Genomic DNA, 19,790 nt, shown 5'->3' with positions numbered 1-19,790 from the left:
GTATAGGTCTTATTTTACAGATACTAACAGTACAGGAAAAGGGTCCTGTTCGTTACTACACTGTAAAGTATAATTAATGGAAGAGTGAAAACATTTACTAATCTAAACATGGTAGACCCCTAACTAGGTGAACTGGGTGTCAAGTGTGAGATATTTTACCAACGTTTATATGGTACGATCTTTATGGTAGCGAAAAAGCTAGATTTAGTGACAACTCTGATTTGTAACTAGATTGTAACTAGAGGTCGCGCTTTTGATACCATATAAATCGTAGTTAACTTACACACGATCGAATAAGTTAATGTTGGTGAAAAATCTTAAGGCATCAAATGGGGATGAAAGTTTCTGATTTTATAAGTAATTTACGTTCATATTTTTCTGTTAGCAGCAAGACTCTTTTTAAACCTTTGTAGTTAAAATTTACCAAATCCAAATTTAACTTCACGTGAGCGAAGCCGCATGCAAAAGCTAGTCCTTTATAAAAGTAAGAAGCCTCACGTAACATTAGATGATATTCAGTATAATTACCATTTGAAAATATTTTAAATGAGATATCAGAAATGAGGTTTGCTTTTGAACAGGCCGTTGTTATCGCATTTCGCTGCGCTCCAATTTTATTACGGTTGTAAATATGCGTTATTACGAATGATGAAAGTGTAATTTTGCGTTAAATTAAAAGAGTATCAATTTAAAAATCCCAAAGTGCCTGTTAATCTGTTCGTGAGACGTATAAATAACATTTTCAGCGGACATACATAATTCTTCTGTTTCGAAATGTATCCTATTATATATTATTTTATATAAATTGTTTTTCTAGCATTTCTATAGCGATATTTTAAAAAATGTTTGCTAAATTTAAATTATATCTAATCACAGTGGCGTTTACAGAGTTTTAGGCCAGGGTAAGCATAAAGAGGGAAGATGCCATAAAATAGAAAAAACCTTCGCATTTATTACAATAATGTTAGGTTAGACAGAGAAGTGCCAGTACCTACCCATCGTTATAAAGGTTTGATAATAGATTTAATGTTTGCGTAGGTAACTGTTCAAGAAGGCATTAGATACCTGAAAGAAATTTTATAAAGTAGGAATCATTAAATAATTATTTTAGTGACTAATTAAATCAACTTGAAGTACCAGTATATTCCTTATATACTGGTATTTTTAGCAATAATCTGGTTCGAAGGTGAGTAAACCCGCGTGGGAAGTTGAAAAACAACTCCCTATTTCAGTTCCTTATCATCAAGGCCTTATCGGAATCCTACACTTCATTTACGAAGGTGCCTTTATTATTTTGATACATTTGAATTGGAAAGTATTTATAAATTTATTTATGTCTGCAAAGGGATCTCGTAATTGGTAGCGCCCCGTAGTGGGTAGATTTGTAGCATTTCTTAGATGACATCACTGTGAATTAAGCTGTAGTTTCCAAAGTTAATACCGTCTTCGGATCACTGAGGTCGGAAGATACCATTTGGCCGCCATTTATGCCAATTTAAAGATAGCTTTGAAAACTTGATAATTTAAAAAGCAAAACCAAAGTTATTAGGCATTCAAATGCAAATTCATACATACTATTTTGAATTTTACATATATGCTTATTTACCTTGTAGAAAGGTGATAGCGATGATTCTATGCGTCAATTTAATTGCTAATGGTATGTGTGCGGTTTATAAACATGCCCTGGTATAATAAATCGGCACCACTAAAAATTAAATCAGGTATTATTTTGGCTATAAAATACTCGTACCATCTGAGTCACATTTTGGATAAATTGGGAACTTTTGTTTTTTCTACACACCCACGCACGCACGAGCACACGGACGCACGCACGTACGCACACATGCAAACACGCACGCACGCACACACATGTTCTTAAAAACACACACGATCTTACGTTGAACATATAACACCACGTCATGTTTGCGTCGGGAGGTTAAAAAATAACTGCTAATAAAAACACTATTATTTTAAATGAGTTCTTTATCCCGTAATGATATTTCGTAAACACAAACAACTGGACAGCGCCTTCACAGGATAATGAGACTCCCGAAAAGCTTTTCATTTCCACATTCAAAGTGAAGCGATGAAAACAAGGAAGGAAGGAAAATAATGAAGTCCAATTAACCGAGAAAAGGCGGTTTGCATGGAGTGTTTGCAAAAGACAATAATTATATTCACGAAACTCGCATGCCTTGAGACGTTCGGACTGTTATCAGTTTTTAAAGGCTGATTTATGTATAATGTGAACAACTGCGCTAGGTTGTGAAGTTTAAGAAAAACTCAAGTGGTCCTAATTATTCAAAATTAATTAATTAATGAACGAAAATCTCATCAGTTGCTCATGACAAACAACTTACAATTTGGCATTTATTGACGTGACAACGTCTTATAATTCGATGGAGCCGGCTGCACGCACGAAAAAACATGACGTATGCGGCGTTACCTCGCTCTGAGGCGTTCCATTCAAGGCTTGAAGTGCAAGCGAGAGCGCGGAACGAGCGACAAAGAGGCACAGTCGACCTCCGCGTTCGACATCTGTCTCTCTCCTACTTGAGTGAGCGATGCGTCCGCGTGGACAGCTTCTATACAATAATACATTTACATGTTTACGGCAAGAATGAAGTGCAGTGAAAAGTGAATGTGGTGTCAATTGTTTATAGCAACGATAATATCTATCAAACAAATACAATTAAAATTTTCTTTTGAAAAATGCAACCATCAGTCTTTTCTTAAGGACGTTGTCACGTTCAACTATCGTCAGTAAGCCGACTTTACAGACAACCAATTTTTTATTGAATCTTGTGTAAGATTAAAGCGAAGCTGACTGCCTTCAAGCTAACTTGTCATTAAGAAATTCATCAATGGTCAAGAAGCAAACCGAAGTAAAAGAAATAGAGTTTTTGAAATATAAAAAAATACTACATTTACATCTCTTTCTAATCCTTTTAGCATGTTTACAAATAAACAGTCAAGAAGCGCGCTTAACGAAGCGTTAACAAAGTTCCACGGCTGAGGTTATTAAGCCAACATGGATATTAAGCTTTAAATAAAGACGAATTAATTGATACGCTCAATTTAACATTACAGAAAAAGCAGCTTATATACGGGGTCTATTGGGGATTATTAGCAGGGTATTATTAACAAATAAGGAAAAACGCTTATTTGTGGGCTACAGCTCAATACACATTTATCCAGCGAGTTTAAGGTTTCTTAGCATAATGCTAAAAACGTTCCCAAATTGTACGAATTTGTCCGTCTGAAATCTTATCTCTAGCTGAAGAAATCTGAGTCTGAAATCTTATCACTAAGCTGGAGAGTTTGATTGTGTTTCTAAGACCAATAGGAGCAAAGCACTAATGAAGAATGTTTCAAAATCGGGGTTTTCCCTTTTGTAAACGGTTAAAGTTTCGATAATATCATGTATGACAAAGTTGTTCCCATTTAAAAGTTCTAGAAAAAGCATATGTCTATCATTTAAGGTTACCTATACGCGAATGAAGTCGCTAGGGACCGCTAGTAACTTTATATTTTTGAATCCATTGATGCTATCCACTGGACTTTATTCAAAGTTTTATTGGATTATGATTGTTAATTTATTTTTTGCAAAAGTTTAAAAAATATGGGCATGTCAATATTTCAATGCGTTTAGTTGATGTTTTAAATTAAAAAAAAAAACAATGTCCATCATGTTATTGCTCAATGATAAAAACAATAGGTAAGACGTACTCATTCGCATGTGCTTAATGCGTCTTGCCTTAAATCGGAAATATTTACAAAATGAAATTGGCAGTCGCTAATTAACAGCTTATAATAAAATACAAAAGTGGCGATTTCAAAAACTGGACAACCAAGAACTTACCAGTAGCGTGCTGGCCATGGGATTCTCGCAATGAATTTTCGAAATCGCCGTTACCCTTTGCATACTCCGTTTAGTTCCATACATTTGTTTCAGTTACTAGAGGCTTTGTACACCATATATAGATTCAGTCAGGGTCAGCATATATATAGATTACTATAAAACAGTGCTAGTGATAGAGTACCAGGACCGACAGCTCAACGTGCTCTCAGTGTCAGGGGAAAATACCTTCGTACCTTCAAAATCGGTCATTCGTATTATCCAGATTCCGATTTATGCTGTCAAAACTATATAGCACACGCCACCACGTAATGTTTATTCGAGTATGGATTATTGAAACTTCATCATCAACATTATCGACCCATTTCAGGCCCACAACAGTGCTCAAAAGGGTATTCTGAAAAGCTGTATCACATGTAAAGTTAGAGGCGCGTGCTGGGAATAGATTTGCCAGATTGTGTCGTGCCCAGCCACTCCCTGAAATTCCCTTGAGGCTATTTGTCAACTCGAGCAACTAGGGACCTCAACGACCATCAGTCCTTCGAGCTATGCGCCCGCCCATCGCCACTTTAGCTTCACAATTTGTTGCGTCATCCAACTCGGATGGGACTCAAGGCCTGCTAAATATTTGCATTTTAATAAATCCAGCAAAGCGTTACAATGTATGCGTACAGGGAAAATTCTTGTTCAGGCTTTACAGCGTCAAGAATTACGTAGTTGAACACCGTACTTATGTAAATGGTTTCGTGTAACGTCTCCCAATTCACCGATGTAAGCGTGTGTTAAGAGGGGTGGATTTACCAGACTCTTACAAACTTTTACAGCTAATGTTAGAATTTTATGTAAACCAATAAGAACAGTTCCATTTTACGGATTGATTGTCAGGTGTGTCGTTAGATCAAAGTAATATTGAATTACAGATGATCCAAATTCGTCTATGCAATTCTAATAAACTAATTATATGAGTAAGACGATGAAAGCGCATTGGGTAGGACCTCGACTTTACTTTCGCGGGGCCGCTTAAAACCACATAACCACATAGCTATATGGTTATGTGGTTTTAAGCTATGTGCGTTTAAGCTATGTAATTACTTATCCATAAAAACGCACTTAACTTAAAGCTATGTGCGATTTATGTAATTTAAAAAAATAAAATTAAATATTTGCTTCAGCGGTACAGGAAAACATCGTGAGGAAACCTGCATGCCGGAGAGTTTTACATTATGTTCTCAAAGGTGTGTTGAGTCCACCTATCCGCACTGGGCCAGCATGGTGGACTACGGCCTTAACACCTTCTCATTGTGGGAGGAGACCCGTGCTCTGTAGTGGGACGGTATTGAGTTGATGTTATGATAATAATGTATGTAATTATATGAGTATTAAAATTGTGGTTATCATAATTCGACAAAAGTTCAGAAAATTCATTATTCGAATATTGGATAGAAGCAGGCGTTACTTTGCGGAATTTTATGATATGTTAGAAAAATTAAGCGTAATTTGCTATCTATCTTGCTATAGATATTCGAAAATAATTCCTGTGGGAATACGAGATGAAATCAAAACATGGTATTATTAATACTCATTCGTTAAACACGATACTTTAATTTTTTTTTTTTGAATATTCTAGCAGAATAAATGCAACGGTATGCTGAAACAGACTTTACTCGAAATGAGCCACAAGTAAAAATCACTAATATTAAAATGTAACGTAGTGAGTTAGGTCGATGTCTACTTTAAATTCATATTGCCGTCGTGTGTTCACTAGGAAAGTTCGCGCAAGCATTTTATAAAGCTACGAATAACAAATCGCCATCAAACAGCAATACGCGATGCAAATTTACAGCAGTTGTTCCATTCGTGTAACTGAATATCTTTTCAAGAAGCAACGTGCTGAAATAATGAATACACTTTTACTGTAGGTACACAGCAGAAAAAAAAAATTTTGGTTTTGACTTTTGACTTTGACGACATTCCTGGCGCAACGGTGAGCGTTGTAGTTTCATAAGTGGAGGTACCGGGTTCGATACCCGGCAGGGGCTGCCTATTTGGAAATCTACAATATCTGAATGTTTTCTAGTCTAATTTTCTGGGAGGTCGTGGAAGAAGCGAAATAGGGAATTAGCCAAACAGGTTAGCTCACTACCATCTTAGCCTGCATCATCACTTACCGCCAGGAGAGATTTCAGTCAAGGGCTAGCAAGAAGTGGAATAAAAATTAACAAAAAGTAACGAAATGTGACCCCTTGCATGCCTCCTAAAAATACTCTGAGTATCTACGTGCGACGGAGAAAGCTGTACGCGGAGTATTTCTGTGTTAAGACTGAAATTAATGGAATAACATAGCTCAATTAGTCGCGAACCAGCGACAATGGGCGAGGCAGAACACGCCTCGGAGATAGAAGTTGGAGTCTCGAGGTAGCAATGGCAAACGCCGCTACACGCAGTGTTTCACTTCCTCTAGGACAGACGACATCAAACGAGTAGAACAGAGGACCTGGACGCAAGCGGCCCAATAGCGTGAATTTTGTGACTCCTTTAAAAGTGCCTATGTCCAGGTGTTTACGTCCATTGGTTAATATGATGATGATGAAGTAAGATACAAGGTACAATTAAGCAGTTTTATACATAGCAGAAATAAGAATCTTCACTTGCAGTAAAAAGAGCTTAATGATGCATTTTTGTATAATTTTTATTAGTATTTTTACCTACACTTGAAGAAATTATCAATTTTATAAATTTAAAATGCAAATATTATAAAAAAGCAATGTGTCATCTCTTGTTTCAAACGTGTCTTATTGTAATATGGACCTTTGAAAAAAGTAGATTGAAACTGCAAAGTTTCCTACTAGATGACGCTACAGTCGCTATAAGACTGATGTGAAATGCATATACTAATTTCGGCACCGACGGTAGGAGAGCCGTAGCTTAATTGGTGAAAGCGCTCAGGCCGCGATTGCCCGAGAGTCGCAGGTTCAAATCCTGTCGGTTCCGAAATTTTTTATATGCATTTTAAATTTATAAAAGAGATGCATTTATTTCAAAATCTCATAGAGATACTTATATTTTATAAGTAGTTACTATTGATAAACTAACCAGCTGTTGCGAGCGGTGTTTGGATTTTCATGAATCCTGCGGGAACCGTACATTTTCCCGTGATAAAAAGCTAGCCTATGTGTTAATCCAGGGTATACTCTATTTCCAAAATTCAGTCAAATTGGTGCAGCAGTTTTTGCGTCAACGAGTAACAAACATTCATCCATCCACCCATCCATATTAACTATTGCATTTTTAATATAAGTAGCATTAATACATTAGCATCAGCATCATCAAATCAACCTATTGCCGGCCCACTACAGGGAACAGATCTACTCCCACAATGAGAAAGGTTTAGGCCGTAGTCCACCACGCTGGACCAGTGGGGATTGGTGGACTACACATACATCCAGTATGGGAAGTATGAAAAGCGTACTCTAAGTTAGCATAAGGGCTTGTGTATGTCAGTATACTTATATACTTGTGAACACAATTTGTCCTTCTAAATTGACGAGGTTAGCTTTATAAGGTTTCACGACCGCGAAAAGGGAAATGGCTGGCATAAACAATTTTGCAAATTGATAAACATCAGAAGGATTGCTTGGAAACAATATTTCTCAGATTAAATTTACCTAATCGGAAATCTACTGAGGTATTTGATCTAATTGGATCTAACTGTTACTTAAAACCAATCCATTTGACAGCCGAGTGGCGCAGTGGGCAGTGACGCTGCTTTCCGCGTCCAAGGCCGTGAGTTCGATTCCCACAACTGGGAAAATGTTAGTGTGACGAACATTAATGTTTTTGTAGTGTCTGGGTGTTTATATGTATATTATAAGTATTCATGTGTATTATATTCATAAAAATATTCATCAGCTATCTTAGTACTCATAACACAAGCTATGCTTACTTTGGGGCTAGATAGCGATGTGTGTCTTGTCGTAGTATATTTATTTATTTATTATTTATTTAATCCCTGTCAATATATAATATAGATATACCAACCAGCGGTTTTCGGTTTTTCATGAATCTTGCGGGAACCGTACATTTTCCCGTGATAAAAAGCAAGCCTATGTGTTATTCCTGGGTATCCTCTATTTCCATTCCAAAATTCAGTCAAATTGGTTCACGTCTCAAGGAATGAGGGGTCGATTGGTAGTGCAAGGACAGCCTACTCGTTGGACAGATACGGTGAAATCGTTGACCCAGACAACCGGGGTAGGATGCTTTCGAAACGCTACCAACCGCCAAAAGTGGAGAAGACTGGAGCGGGAAGCCGTGAAATCCGATGATGGCTAGCGCCATGAAATTCATCTCAGCAGCCACGACCACTCTGCCAAGAGTGCACGACTAAGAAAAAGTTACATTAAAAGGTGCCAAAAACGCGTGTGTTTATTGGTTTATCATTCTTTCACGCAGCGACGGATTAATTATAAAGATATAAAATAATAATAATGACGGAACGGACGGACGGAATGGAATGACGGTATTATTTGCATCATCATCATGATCATATCAACCCATTACTAAGCCCACTACAGGGTCCACAATGAGTAAGGTTTAAGCCGTACGTCCACTACGCTGCTTACATTCTGGACTGGTGACTTGGGTGGACTCCACACGCTTTTGATACCATTATACCTCTAAGGCATGGTTTTCTTAAGATACCTTCTTTTACCGTTGTAGCAAGTGATGTCCACCACGCTGCTTACATTTTGGACTGGTGACATTCCATTTAACAGGACTCCATCCGCTTTTGTTACCATTATGGGGAGCTCTCAGGCATGGTATCATCACGATGTTTTTTTTTTGCCGTTGAAGAAAGTGGTATTTTAATTGGCTAAAACGAACATAACTTAAAAAAAGTTAGAGGTGCGTGCTGGGATTTGAACTCGGTAAGTACCTCGAAAGTGAAGTCCTAACCACTGGGGTATCACCGCTTCGCATTATTATAAATAGGCTGGAGAGTGCTAGACACTCTGTCTAAAGATGGAATAAATTTAAAGCTCAATTCGTTCAATGAAAAGTTTTACTGTTTTATCGCACAGAAACTTAATATTAATGCACAAAAAACTAAAAAATGTTTGGTAAGTACCTACACGCGCGAGTTATCACACCTTTTTCCTCATTAATATTGTGCCTCCATGCTTAAATTTTGATGGTTTTGATGTTAAGGTACCTAAGATTATAGCAAAAACACAGGATATTTTTTTACGGAAAACGTTATTATGTATACAACGTAATTATTATGTAAAACATACCATCCTTATGCTTAAGCTGCTTTCATATTTGTATTTTCACCAAAATTACAAATTTTACAGGGTCGTGTCGAGATGGTATCTTAATATCTTAATGACTTCAAGATATCTTTTACCAAGGTTCTTTCCTATACCGTCTTTTTTCATCATCATCATCATCAATAACCTAGAACCGTCCACTGCTGGAATAAAGGCCATTCCCATCGTGAGGATTGGTCGAAAATCACCTTGCTTGTGACAGACGGGATGGTGATTTCAGTAGGTGGTAGTAGTGCCATACAGGACGCTGCTGCCCGTTCTTCGTTATATTCCCTCAGTAGTTATTTATTTATTTATACATTATGTATGCACCAAAAATGTGATTGAGAACATATGATACAAGAAGTGTACAAAGGAAAGCTTATCACTATAAGAGATCTCTTCCAGTTACTCCAGGATGTGAGTAAGATGATTCTGTTGAGGTATAGGTCAAATAAAGGTACAACATACTAAATCATAACTACTAAAAATATGCAAAATAGCAATTTTAAGATATTAAATTATATAAAAAATACATAAAAATAATATAATAAATATGACTATAATAAGTAACAAGTGATAAATATACAACAAAAACGATAGATAATGCTGTTTCACACTGTTTTTAACAGACTAACACCGACCGGCAGTCTAATGTACAGTGAGTTTCATAGGTGGGAAACGTGGACGGAGAAAGATTTCTGGTAGAAAATAGTGTTATATGAAGGGACATCAAGAGGAGTTTTTGACACGCCAGACCGCAAGGGTCTCGTAGGCGGAAGAGATAGCTCGTTCATACAAATAACCGGGAGAAGAAGAATTATGAAGGATGTTGTAAAGGAGGAGTTAATATGAGGTGCGATGGCAACTATATATGGTATGATGACCCTCACTACACGAAGCCAGTGGCATGCATAGAGGGGGTATCCACAGGGTATGCAGATTATATAAAATGAAGAAAATATCCAGGACGAGTTATAAATACTTAAGGGAAGGCTTTTTACAACTCGTACAATGCCTATCCTTAAGCTTATTATAACTCGTACTGGAGATTTTTTTAAATTTAATATCATCTGCACACCCTGTACATACCTTCTATGCACGCTACTGCACGAAGCTAACTATATTCATCTGTAATTTATTTCTATCCATTCTTTGATTGTATCGGGCAAGGTTAGGCTTAAAAAGTAGCAGGGTAGTATATTTCGTAGAGTTTAAAAGGTGTGTTTCACAACTTTCAGTCAAAAAGTAAAGCTCTATAAACTTGACAGCATAAGCCACTATCTATCTCTATGCTGACCTAACAAATTTTGGAAATGGTACAGACAAAAAGAAAGTTATCAAAGCACCATCCGCACAGTAATAAAGTTAAATTGCGGTGAATGCAGTTAGTTTTACTTGATACCAGAGTAGGTATTTATTTACGAATGCTTCCCGCCCCGCTTCGGTGTGAAAACAGCATAAACCGTGTTATACCCCGACAAATAATATTTTCGCCGAAAAAACATTCGAATAGCACCGACCGCTTATATTGGCAGTTGAAAATCTACTTTGTATCATGAATTTTGCTCGCACATATTGGGCATTTATTTTCTAAAATACTATTTTGTGTGGCCTATATTTGGATTGTACAATGTAGTACAATACTATATTGTGCTATACATATTTATATTCCTACATATTAGGTATATGAAGTTAAACTTTGAAACAGACATATCATCATCATAAATTCAACAGATACGAGACATACGAGTAAGGTCTTATTTGGTTTTGTTGCAAAAATCCTCGGCCGTTTCTCCAGCTTTTGTTTTGTTTATTTGTCCTTCCTTAACGCCCTAACTAAGTATCCAATCAACTTGATTTTTAGCATTGAGTAAGGTGAAAGGAAGGAGAGTAACACAGGCAAAATTTATTTCCAGGAAAACTTACGATTCCCACGGGATTTGTACGAAACCGAAAACGCGAACAAAGTACGCGGGCAGCACCTATTATTAAATAAGATGTAAAGATTAATTCACCTGACTTCAGATATTGTGCTACTATAATGGTAAAAGAATATGACTAACATATAATAATGATCGCCAGTTATTTACCATTATGAAACACTTGTTAGATCAACACTCTTATTAAATGAGTAGAGATTTAAGACAAACATCGCGTGAAATCGCCGTACTCATAAAACTGGACCCAGGACCTCGTAAGCGCGTAAAATATTACCAATCATACCAACTACTAGACTAATAAGGAAGTAACCACCCATCACATAATACTTCCCATACGTGTGGCAATCCCTAAAACGATTTGATAAGCTACAAGATTCTTAACACAAACGAAATATGAATAACAAGGCAAAAAATATGTTATAATTAAAGCAAACAACTGCAAGTCCCTTCCAACACCAAACAGAATACGAAAGTGGAAACAAAAAAGAAGCCGCGCAGCATTGAAAACGATATTTAAAATTTAAAAGACAACTTTTATAATGTCCAAGTTGACTTGACTGCGAAGTGATTTATTCAAAGAGATCGGCAAAAGAATTAATTACTTAACCGAGTGGAAATTGTGAAAGCTACCGGCTACTAGTGGTGTAGCTAAAGAGATATCGTGGAGACTGCGAACCTCCCTGTAACATGAAACTAGGAAATATAATTATGGCGCGAACTTTCCTAAGATATAAAAGCAACGCAGATTATGTCAAGGGTAGCATTTGTTTACCCGTAGCAATAGTACACGTTTATTTGGGTATTTAAAAACCACCTGCTTAAACCATCGGTTTAGCTGGCGAGCCGTGTAAAGATAATAAAGGCTATCTAAAAACGGTATGGGTTCGGTTTCTTAGAAGAAGAAGAAGAAACACTTTATAGCACGTATAACATACAGGAAAAGAAACAGTAAGGAATATACAGTACACAATGTAGACATGCAAAGGCGGCCTTATTGCGGCAAGCAATAAGTCCGCCTTCTTAGTGATATTCTTGGATAAAAGTATCCCCACCTATTGAGTTTGAGACGATCAATCACACAAACGTACCTATTTATTCATTTAAAATAAGTATGAGTGTGGATTATTAGTGTGGAGTGTAAACGGTGATAGCTTAGTGGTTAACTTTTCGAGTTATGTGCGTTTTAATTTGTGAATAATGTTACTTATATCACTTGCTTTAACGGTGATGGAAAATATCATTGGGGAACCTGCACCTGAGGCTTCTGAAGTCTGCCATTCCGCACTCGGCCAGCTTGTTGGACTACGGCCTCAATACATCTCATTCTGAAAGGAACCCGTGCCTTGTATAAGGCTGGTGATGAAGGTTCGTGATGATTACTAGGAATGACGAAAGAAATAAGTGACAAAAAAACCGACTCTTATATTCACTCGCTACTACTCTCGGTATAATTAATAATACACATTAAAGAACTTCTAAGTATATTTACAGGCTACAAGCCTGTAGCCTGTAAATATATAATAATAGTAATGTAGACACCGAATCGAATGAAAAAGAATGAGTCAAGTTAATGCGATCCTATTAATCGGCTTTTCTTTAAAGCAATCCTAGAATAGGTTTATGAACCTTTCAAAGCTGGCCTGTGTTATGGAAATAGCTTTAAAAAAAAATTAAACAATTTCAATATTCTTATTTAAGTGTATTTACGTACACTTAGACAAAAGTTCAAATTATTAAATTTAAAATGTATCTAAAAGTTTAAGAACCGACAGGCTTTGAACTTACGATTTTTAAAGGATTTGATTTGAATCTCTGGCAAACGCGTCCTAAGCGCTTTACCAACTAAGCTACCTACGTTTGTCATACCATCGATCGATGAAAACTAGATCGAAACTGTAATGTTTCCTACTAGACGATGCTATAGTCGCTATAATATTGATAAAAAGGCACATAATCATTAGGACGTCAATGGTATGAGCACCGTAGCTTAGTTGGTAAAGCGGTCAGGCCGCCATTGTCACAGGTTCAAATCCTTCCGGTTCAGAAATTTTAATACGCATTTTATATTTAGAATCAACAACTTTTCATTTCCAATTATTAACGAAGTTGGTCGAATTCATAAAATTATTACAAAATTATTTATGCCTGGTTATTTATGCCTTTCTTACCATATTTAGCAATAGAGATTATATTGATTACTTTATTTATTTATATATGAATAAAATAACCTAGTAACATTTATTATTCAATCCAGGGCTCAATGTCAAAACTCAGCATATAATAATAGATTGTAATAACGAGCGAATAGTGTGTCATACTGTTAATGAAATTGGTCGACATTTAATTTCATTGTAACTGAACCAAAAGCGAACCTCATAATTAAGCTTTTGTTAGTATATTGTCGCTTCTGCATACACAAAATCACGGCACGGTAGACAATACGAGTATATTGCGCTTTCAATAAACGTTAATTAATACAGTGGTATTAAACTGTTTGCGAATACAAAGTGGTATAGCTTCGGGTTAAATGCCTCTGCCATAAGGGTAAAACTAAAATATAATTGTCTAAAATAAAAACCTTACCTGGGTCATGATGAGCTGCTGGAGACGGAGCGGAGAATGCACTGGAGCAACCGGCTCGGCGACCCAATCCTCCCAGTTCGGGCACTGCGAAAACGATCATCATCATTAACTGTCTATGAATGTGGCTTTGCTGGGTACAGCCCAGCTAGCAAGGGCAGGAGACAATTATCTCCCGGGGGAAAGGATAAAAATTTATCTTCTCCCACAGCATTATCAACTTTCGGAGCACTGGCGCACAATTGGAGATTATACTCATTTATCCCTCGATTATACAATCGGGGGATATAATTTTTGTCTCCTGCCGGTTCTAGCCCTGCTGCTCTGATATCTTACAGAAGAGGGAATTAAGAGATTGAACCCTCTTAAGACACTTTCCTAATACAGGAACAAAATCTACTTTGTTTATTTGATTTTTATCGTGGGAGATAAAGGACATAACTCTTCACAGATAACAGCAAGTCGCGAGGCATATGGGACAACGATCGAATGCATGCGTATCATCCTACTAAATACTAATATTATAAATGCGAAATAAATAAAGTAATATAAATATTAAGTTTGATTATATAACTCCAAATTCAGTTTTAAAATATTCAAATTGAACCTATCGCTTAGAAGTTGCGACGGGTATAGAATAACACGTACGGTCGCGAATAACACAGTTCGGAAATTAAACAGGTCCACCTGGTAGGTAGCCCTGCAATTAGTTTCTAGGTTTTTTTCAGGTGCAGCCGAAGTTGCGCGGGTCAGCTAGTACTGGATACATGAATAGTCGAATAATAATATATTATACTGGATACATGTATAGTCGGAAAATACATTATTATTTAATAGTTTTCAAAATTCAAAATTCAAAATTCATTTATTTCAAGTAGGCCTAATATAAGCACTTTTGAAACGTCAAGTCTGTCTGTTTGTAGTGATTCTACCACCGGTTCGGAAGGCAGATTCTACCGAGAAGAAGCCGGCAAGAAACTCAGCAGTTGCTCTTTTCCAACATCAACAATTTACATTTTGTATTTTAACATTCATTTTTCTATCTTGTGAGAGCTGAAAGCGGAGCCGGATGCTTCCAAGCAACCTTGTCATTAAAAAATTCATCAATTGTATAGTAACCTCGCTCTAATAAATGTGTTTTAACAAATTCTTTAAACTTGTGCATTGGCAGGTCCAAAATCACCTTAGGAATCATATTATAAAAGCGTATACTCAATCCCACAAATGATCCCTGTACCTTACGCAGACGATATGCAGATGACACTAATTTATGACCATTTCTTGTAAGTCGTCTGTTTATGTCCACTTTTTGTGTATAAAGACTAATATGTTGTCTTACAAATACTATATTGTTATAAATATATTGTGAAGCTACAGTAAGTATGCCTATTTCTTTAAACTTCTCACGGAGGGATTCGCGTGATTTAAGTTTATATATTGACCGTACAGCTCTTTTCTGCAATATAAATATAGTTTCGATATCAGCTGCTTTACCCCATAACAAGATTCCATAGGACATAACACTATGAAAGTACGCAAAATAAACTAGCCTAGCTTTTTCAACGTCAGTAATCTGTCTAATTTTTCTGACTGCGTAGGCAGCCGAGCTTAGTTTACCCGCTAGTGAATCTATATGGGCACCCCACTGTAGCTTATTATCCAAGGTCACGCCCAGAAAAACTGTGGAAGTCTCTATTTTTAGTGATTCACCATTTATCATTATATTTTTATCAATTTTCTTTACATTTGGTAAGATAAATTCGACACACTTTGTTTTTTTTGCATTTAAAAGTAAGTTGTTAACTGTAAACCAGTGCGACACATGCGACATAACACGGTTTACTTCGTCAGAGTTATCTTTACTCCTATCAGTCTTAAAAATTAGAGATGTATCATCTGCAAACAATACAATGTCGCATGTTCCACTGACATGGTACGGTAGATCATTTATATACACTAAAAATAGAAAAGGACCCAAAATCGAGCCTTGTGGGACACCCATTGAGGTATTTGAACCCTGAGACTTTGCATCATTTATGCAAACTCTTTGGGTTCTATTGCTGAGATAAGAGGCAACCAAATTTAGTGCAACGTTTTGGATACCATAGTGGCTTAGCTTAAGAAGCAAGGTTTTATGATCAACACAATCGAAAGCTTTAGATAGATCACAAAAAACACCCATGGCGTTCTGTGAACATTCCCAGGCATCATAAACATGTTTTATAAGTTTAGCGCCTGCGTCCGTTGTGCTACGACCTTTAGTGAAGCCATACTGCTCAGGGTGTAGTAAGTTATTTACATTAAAATGATATAAGAGTTGATTTAATATAATTTTTTCAAATATCTTACTAAGAGCTGGTAAGATTGAGATAGGTCTGTAATTGTTTATATCATTTTTATTACCAGATTTAAATAGAGGAATGAGTTTACTATGTTTCATTAGGTTCGGGAAAGTACCTAAATCAACACATTCATTGAACATTATGGCTAAAAGAGGAGCAATGACGTGAATAATTTGAGATATTACCTTTACCGACATTCCCCATATATCACCTGTTTTCTTTAATTTTAACAACTTGAAGTTTTTACTGATATCCGATGCATCTATATGTTTGAAATGAAATAAAACTTTGCACTCATTAATGTTGCCTCTTAATAAATTCTGAGCTGCAGTAGGTGAGGAATTTAGTGAATCTGTTAACAAAATAGGAACATTCTGAAAAAAGTTTTCAAAAGTACTAGCAACTTCTGTATCAGTAGTTACCATATTATTATTAATAATTAATTCAAAATTTCCGTCTCGAGATTTAGTTTTCCCAGATTCATTATTAACAATTTTCCAGGTTGTTTGTATTTTGTTTTCAGATTTTACTATCCGATCTTTAATGTATAGCGACTTAGCTTGTCTACAAACATTTTTAAATGTTTTGGAGTAACTTTTTACATATTCAAGGAAGGTTGGAGTCTGATTGTATTGTTTTTCATCATATAGCTCATACAACTTATCCCTGCTTTTGTAAATGCCTATTGTCACCCAATCACTAAACCTCATTTTTTAATTAGAATCTATGTATTTAAAAGTAAATACTTTATTAAATGCACTTTCTATTTCATTGAAAAGCGTACGATAAAGATTGTCGGGATGACAGTTTTCAAAAAAGAGAGCAGGAATGTTGGCTGATATTTCACCTTCAAATCGCGTCAGTTTACTCTGAGTTTTATCGGCCTGTACTTAACAATATGTTTATTTCTATTTGTACCAACAACAGTAATTTGTTGGCCACAATGATCTGACCTTAAATTGTTTAATATCGATTTACCTAAGATATCACAGTTAAAAAAAATATTATCTAAGAATATAAAGCCATGTAAACTTCAACAATTTATATTGTAGGCGATTCCTGGAATACATTACGGGAAGGGTTCCTAGTAATAAACTGTATTAAAATTTTCAACGTAATGTGGACAGCAAACAATTTTCCTTTCTCGATTTATATAAATTTGATTTAAATTAATATCTCAGTACGTAATACCGATAAGTGGACGCAGATAGTATATACTTAGTGTTTAAACTATGTTGCATAAGGGAAATTAAAGGAAAACGGGCATCAAATAAATATATTACGGACAATACACATTACACACATCGCCATCTAGCCCCAAAATAAGCGTAGCTTGTGTTATGGGTACTACACTTGTTAAAGGTACGCTATTAATGATGAAACTATGGTTTCGATATATTTAAATATGACGTTATCTTATCAATATTTCAACGATCATATTTATGTATTTTGTATTCATTTATTTGTTACTAGAGATTTGTATGTATATAAGCTTTGTGACTAAAATACTTTGAATTTTTGGGCAATGGTCATTATAAAATCGTATAAAATAATAAAAGTAAAGTAAAGATACATAAGATATTATAATATAATGATAAACATTATCACTTGTACTCGTACTTTTGTATGGTTTAAATATAAATAAATTTAAAACAAAATTGTAAGCGGTCGTAGCTCTATGGGTAGGAGCTCGACTTCACCTTCGGGGAGCCGAATTCGAATCCCAGCACGCAACTCTAACTTTTCTAAGTTATGTGCGTTTTAAGTAATTAAAATATAACTTGCTTCAACTCGGTGAAGAAAAACATCGTGAGGAAACCTGCTCGCCTGAGAGTTCTACATAATATACTCAAAGGTATGTGGAGTATAATAGTAATCACCATGGATTTTGTAGGGTGATAGGAAGTGTTCAAGAAGGCTTAGAGAGTTCTAGAGCAAGCCAACTCTACCCGGAGAATAATAGAGGATTCTTTATAACTAAATAAAAATAACTTAATATTAACTTAATATTCATTTTTCTCTCCTCTTTCTCTGCTCTACACTGCCTAAATGGCGAGCTTAACGATTATTAGCTTACCGACGGGACCGATCTTTTTCGATTCCCAGCACAGCTAGCATGGGCAGGAGACAATTATATCCCCCGGGGAAAGGGTATAAATGTATCTTCTTCCACAGTTTTATTTGTTTCAGAGCATTGCCACACAAGAGAGGAAATAATATCCAAATAATATATGTGTAATAATTAACGGGAGTAAACATCCTTTTGGGAAAGGATTACGAACTCTAACAATAGAATACTTAGGGTCGTCTGTGAGGGTATGCCGAGTCCTATTTTAGACTATTGGCTGTTTGTTCATCGAGACTGGAACAAAAAATAAAATAAAATCCTATGACATCTGAAATAAGTATATATGTAAGTCATCGATTTCTTTGTATATAAACGCTGATAGGTATATGGGTTTATATGCCTCTAATAAAAAACTTTTTTATTTATTATTATTATTATTATTATTATATTATTTAAACTTCTCCTATTCCATAATCCCGTACTCTAGCAGGTGGCCACGTTAATTATATCTAGGATATAATCGGGGGATATCATTTTTGTCTCCTGACCGTGCTGGCCCTGCTGGGGTGCATTTTCTAACGTGTTGGTTCTGGGCGCTTATGTACTACCATCGCAGCAGCTTTGTTTTAATAAATAAATATACTACGACACTACACACATCGCCATGTTGCCCCAAAGTAAGCTTAGCTTGTGTTATGGGTACTACGATGACTGATAAATATTTTTATGAATAATATACACACATAAAACTTATAACATACAATTAAGCACCCAGAAACTGAAAAATATTCATGTTCATCACACAAACATTTTCCAGTTGTGGGAATCGAACCCACGGCCTTGGATTCAGAAAGCATGGTCGCTTTCCACTGCAAAAAGTTATCGAAATTGCTATGGGATAGGAATAAAGCGGATTAAAATATTCGCTTTAAAACTTTCTGTAAACCACACAAATAGGACAAGATAAGAATATTAGAAGTTAAGTAAAAGCCATATCAACCTTCCTCTTGAAAAATTATATCTATAAAAAAAACCGTATTAAAATCCGTTGCGTATTTTTTAAGATCCACGCATATATTGGGACAGACAGACAGCGGTCTGCGACTTTGTTTTATACTATGTAGTAATTGAAGACGCTCTTAGAGATTTTGAATGTATATTACATTAAAAGTATTTTTTTTTTATTTTACTACATTCCTGTTAGGGTGTATGGCAGTTATATTTAACCCAGGGGTATGGGTTATATATTATAGGTTTCATTCCCTAACCGAAATCGAACCCGGTGGTTCCAATTTAAAACCATAGCGCTCACCGCTGTGCCATGGCGGTCTTATACCTGTCCATATTTTAACATACTAACAACGATACAAACGAGGCAGTCAATAAACTGTTTCATTCTTTTAAAGAGAAAATTGTTCATCGCTAAGAGACAATTTCCTAGTGCGCAATTCGCTGGAAAGCTTATTAAATTATTTTTGCAGAGTCTGTTACATGGTGTAGTTCGAGGATACTCTTTTTATTTGCATAACAGTTCACAATCTTTGTTACCTTTTTTCTAGCTGGAGCAAAATGAGTTAATATTAAGATTGACGATATTAATTATTATAATTTTTTATGTAATTGTTGTAAATAAAAATATAACAAAAATGAAGTAATAACAAAGTCAAATATTTCTCACTTCAAATAGAC

General features: G+C 35.8%; 1 protein-coding gene across 1 annotated transcript in view; it reads right to left on the bottom strand.

The window, feature by feature from the left end:
• Positions 1-19,790, bottom strand: part of LOC120631620 — a 300,382-nt gene that overhangs the window by 194,986 nt on the left and 85,606 nt on the right. Inside the window, exon 4 of the mRNA XM_039901276.1 lies at positions 13,695-13,778. Coding sequence (XP_039757210.1) covers positions 13,695-13,778 — 84 coding nt within the window. The remainder of the gene's footprint in view (positions 1-13,694; positions 13,779-19,790) is intronic.

Source organism: Pararge aegeria, chromosome 18 (genome assembly GCF_905163445.1).
Source record: "Pararge aegeria chromosome 18, ilParAegt1.1, whole genome shotgun sequence".
Lineage (NCBI taxonomy): Eukaryota > Metazoa > Arthropoda > Insecta > Lepidoptera > Nymphalidae > Pararge > Pararge aegeria.
Note: the sequence above shows the minus strand (reverse complement) of the source record. Positions and strands in the feature narration are given on the sequence as shown.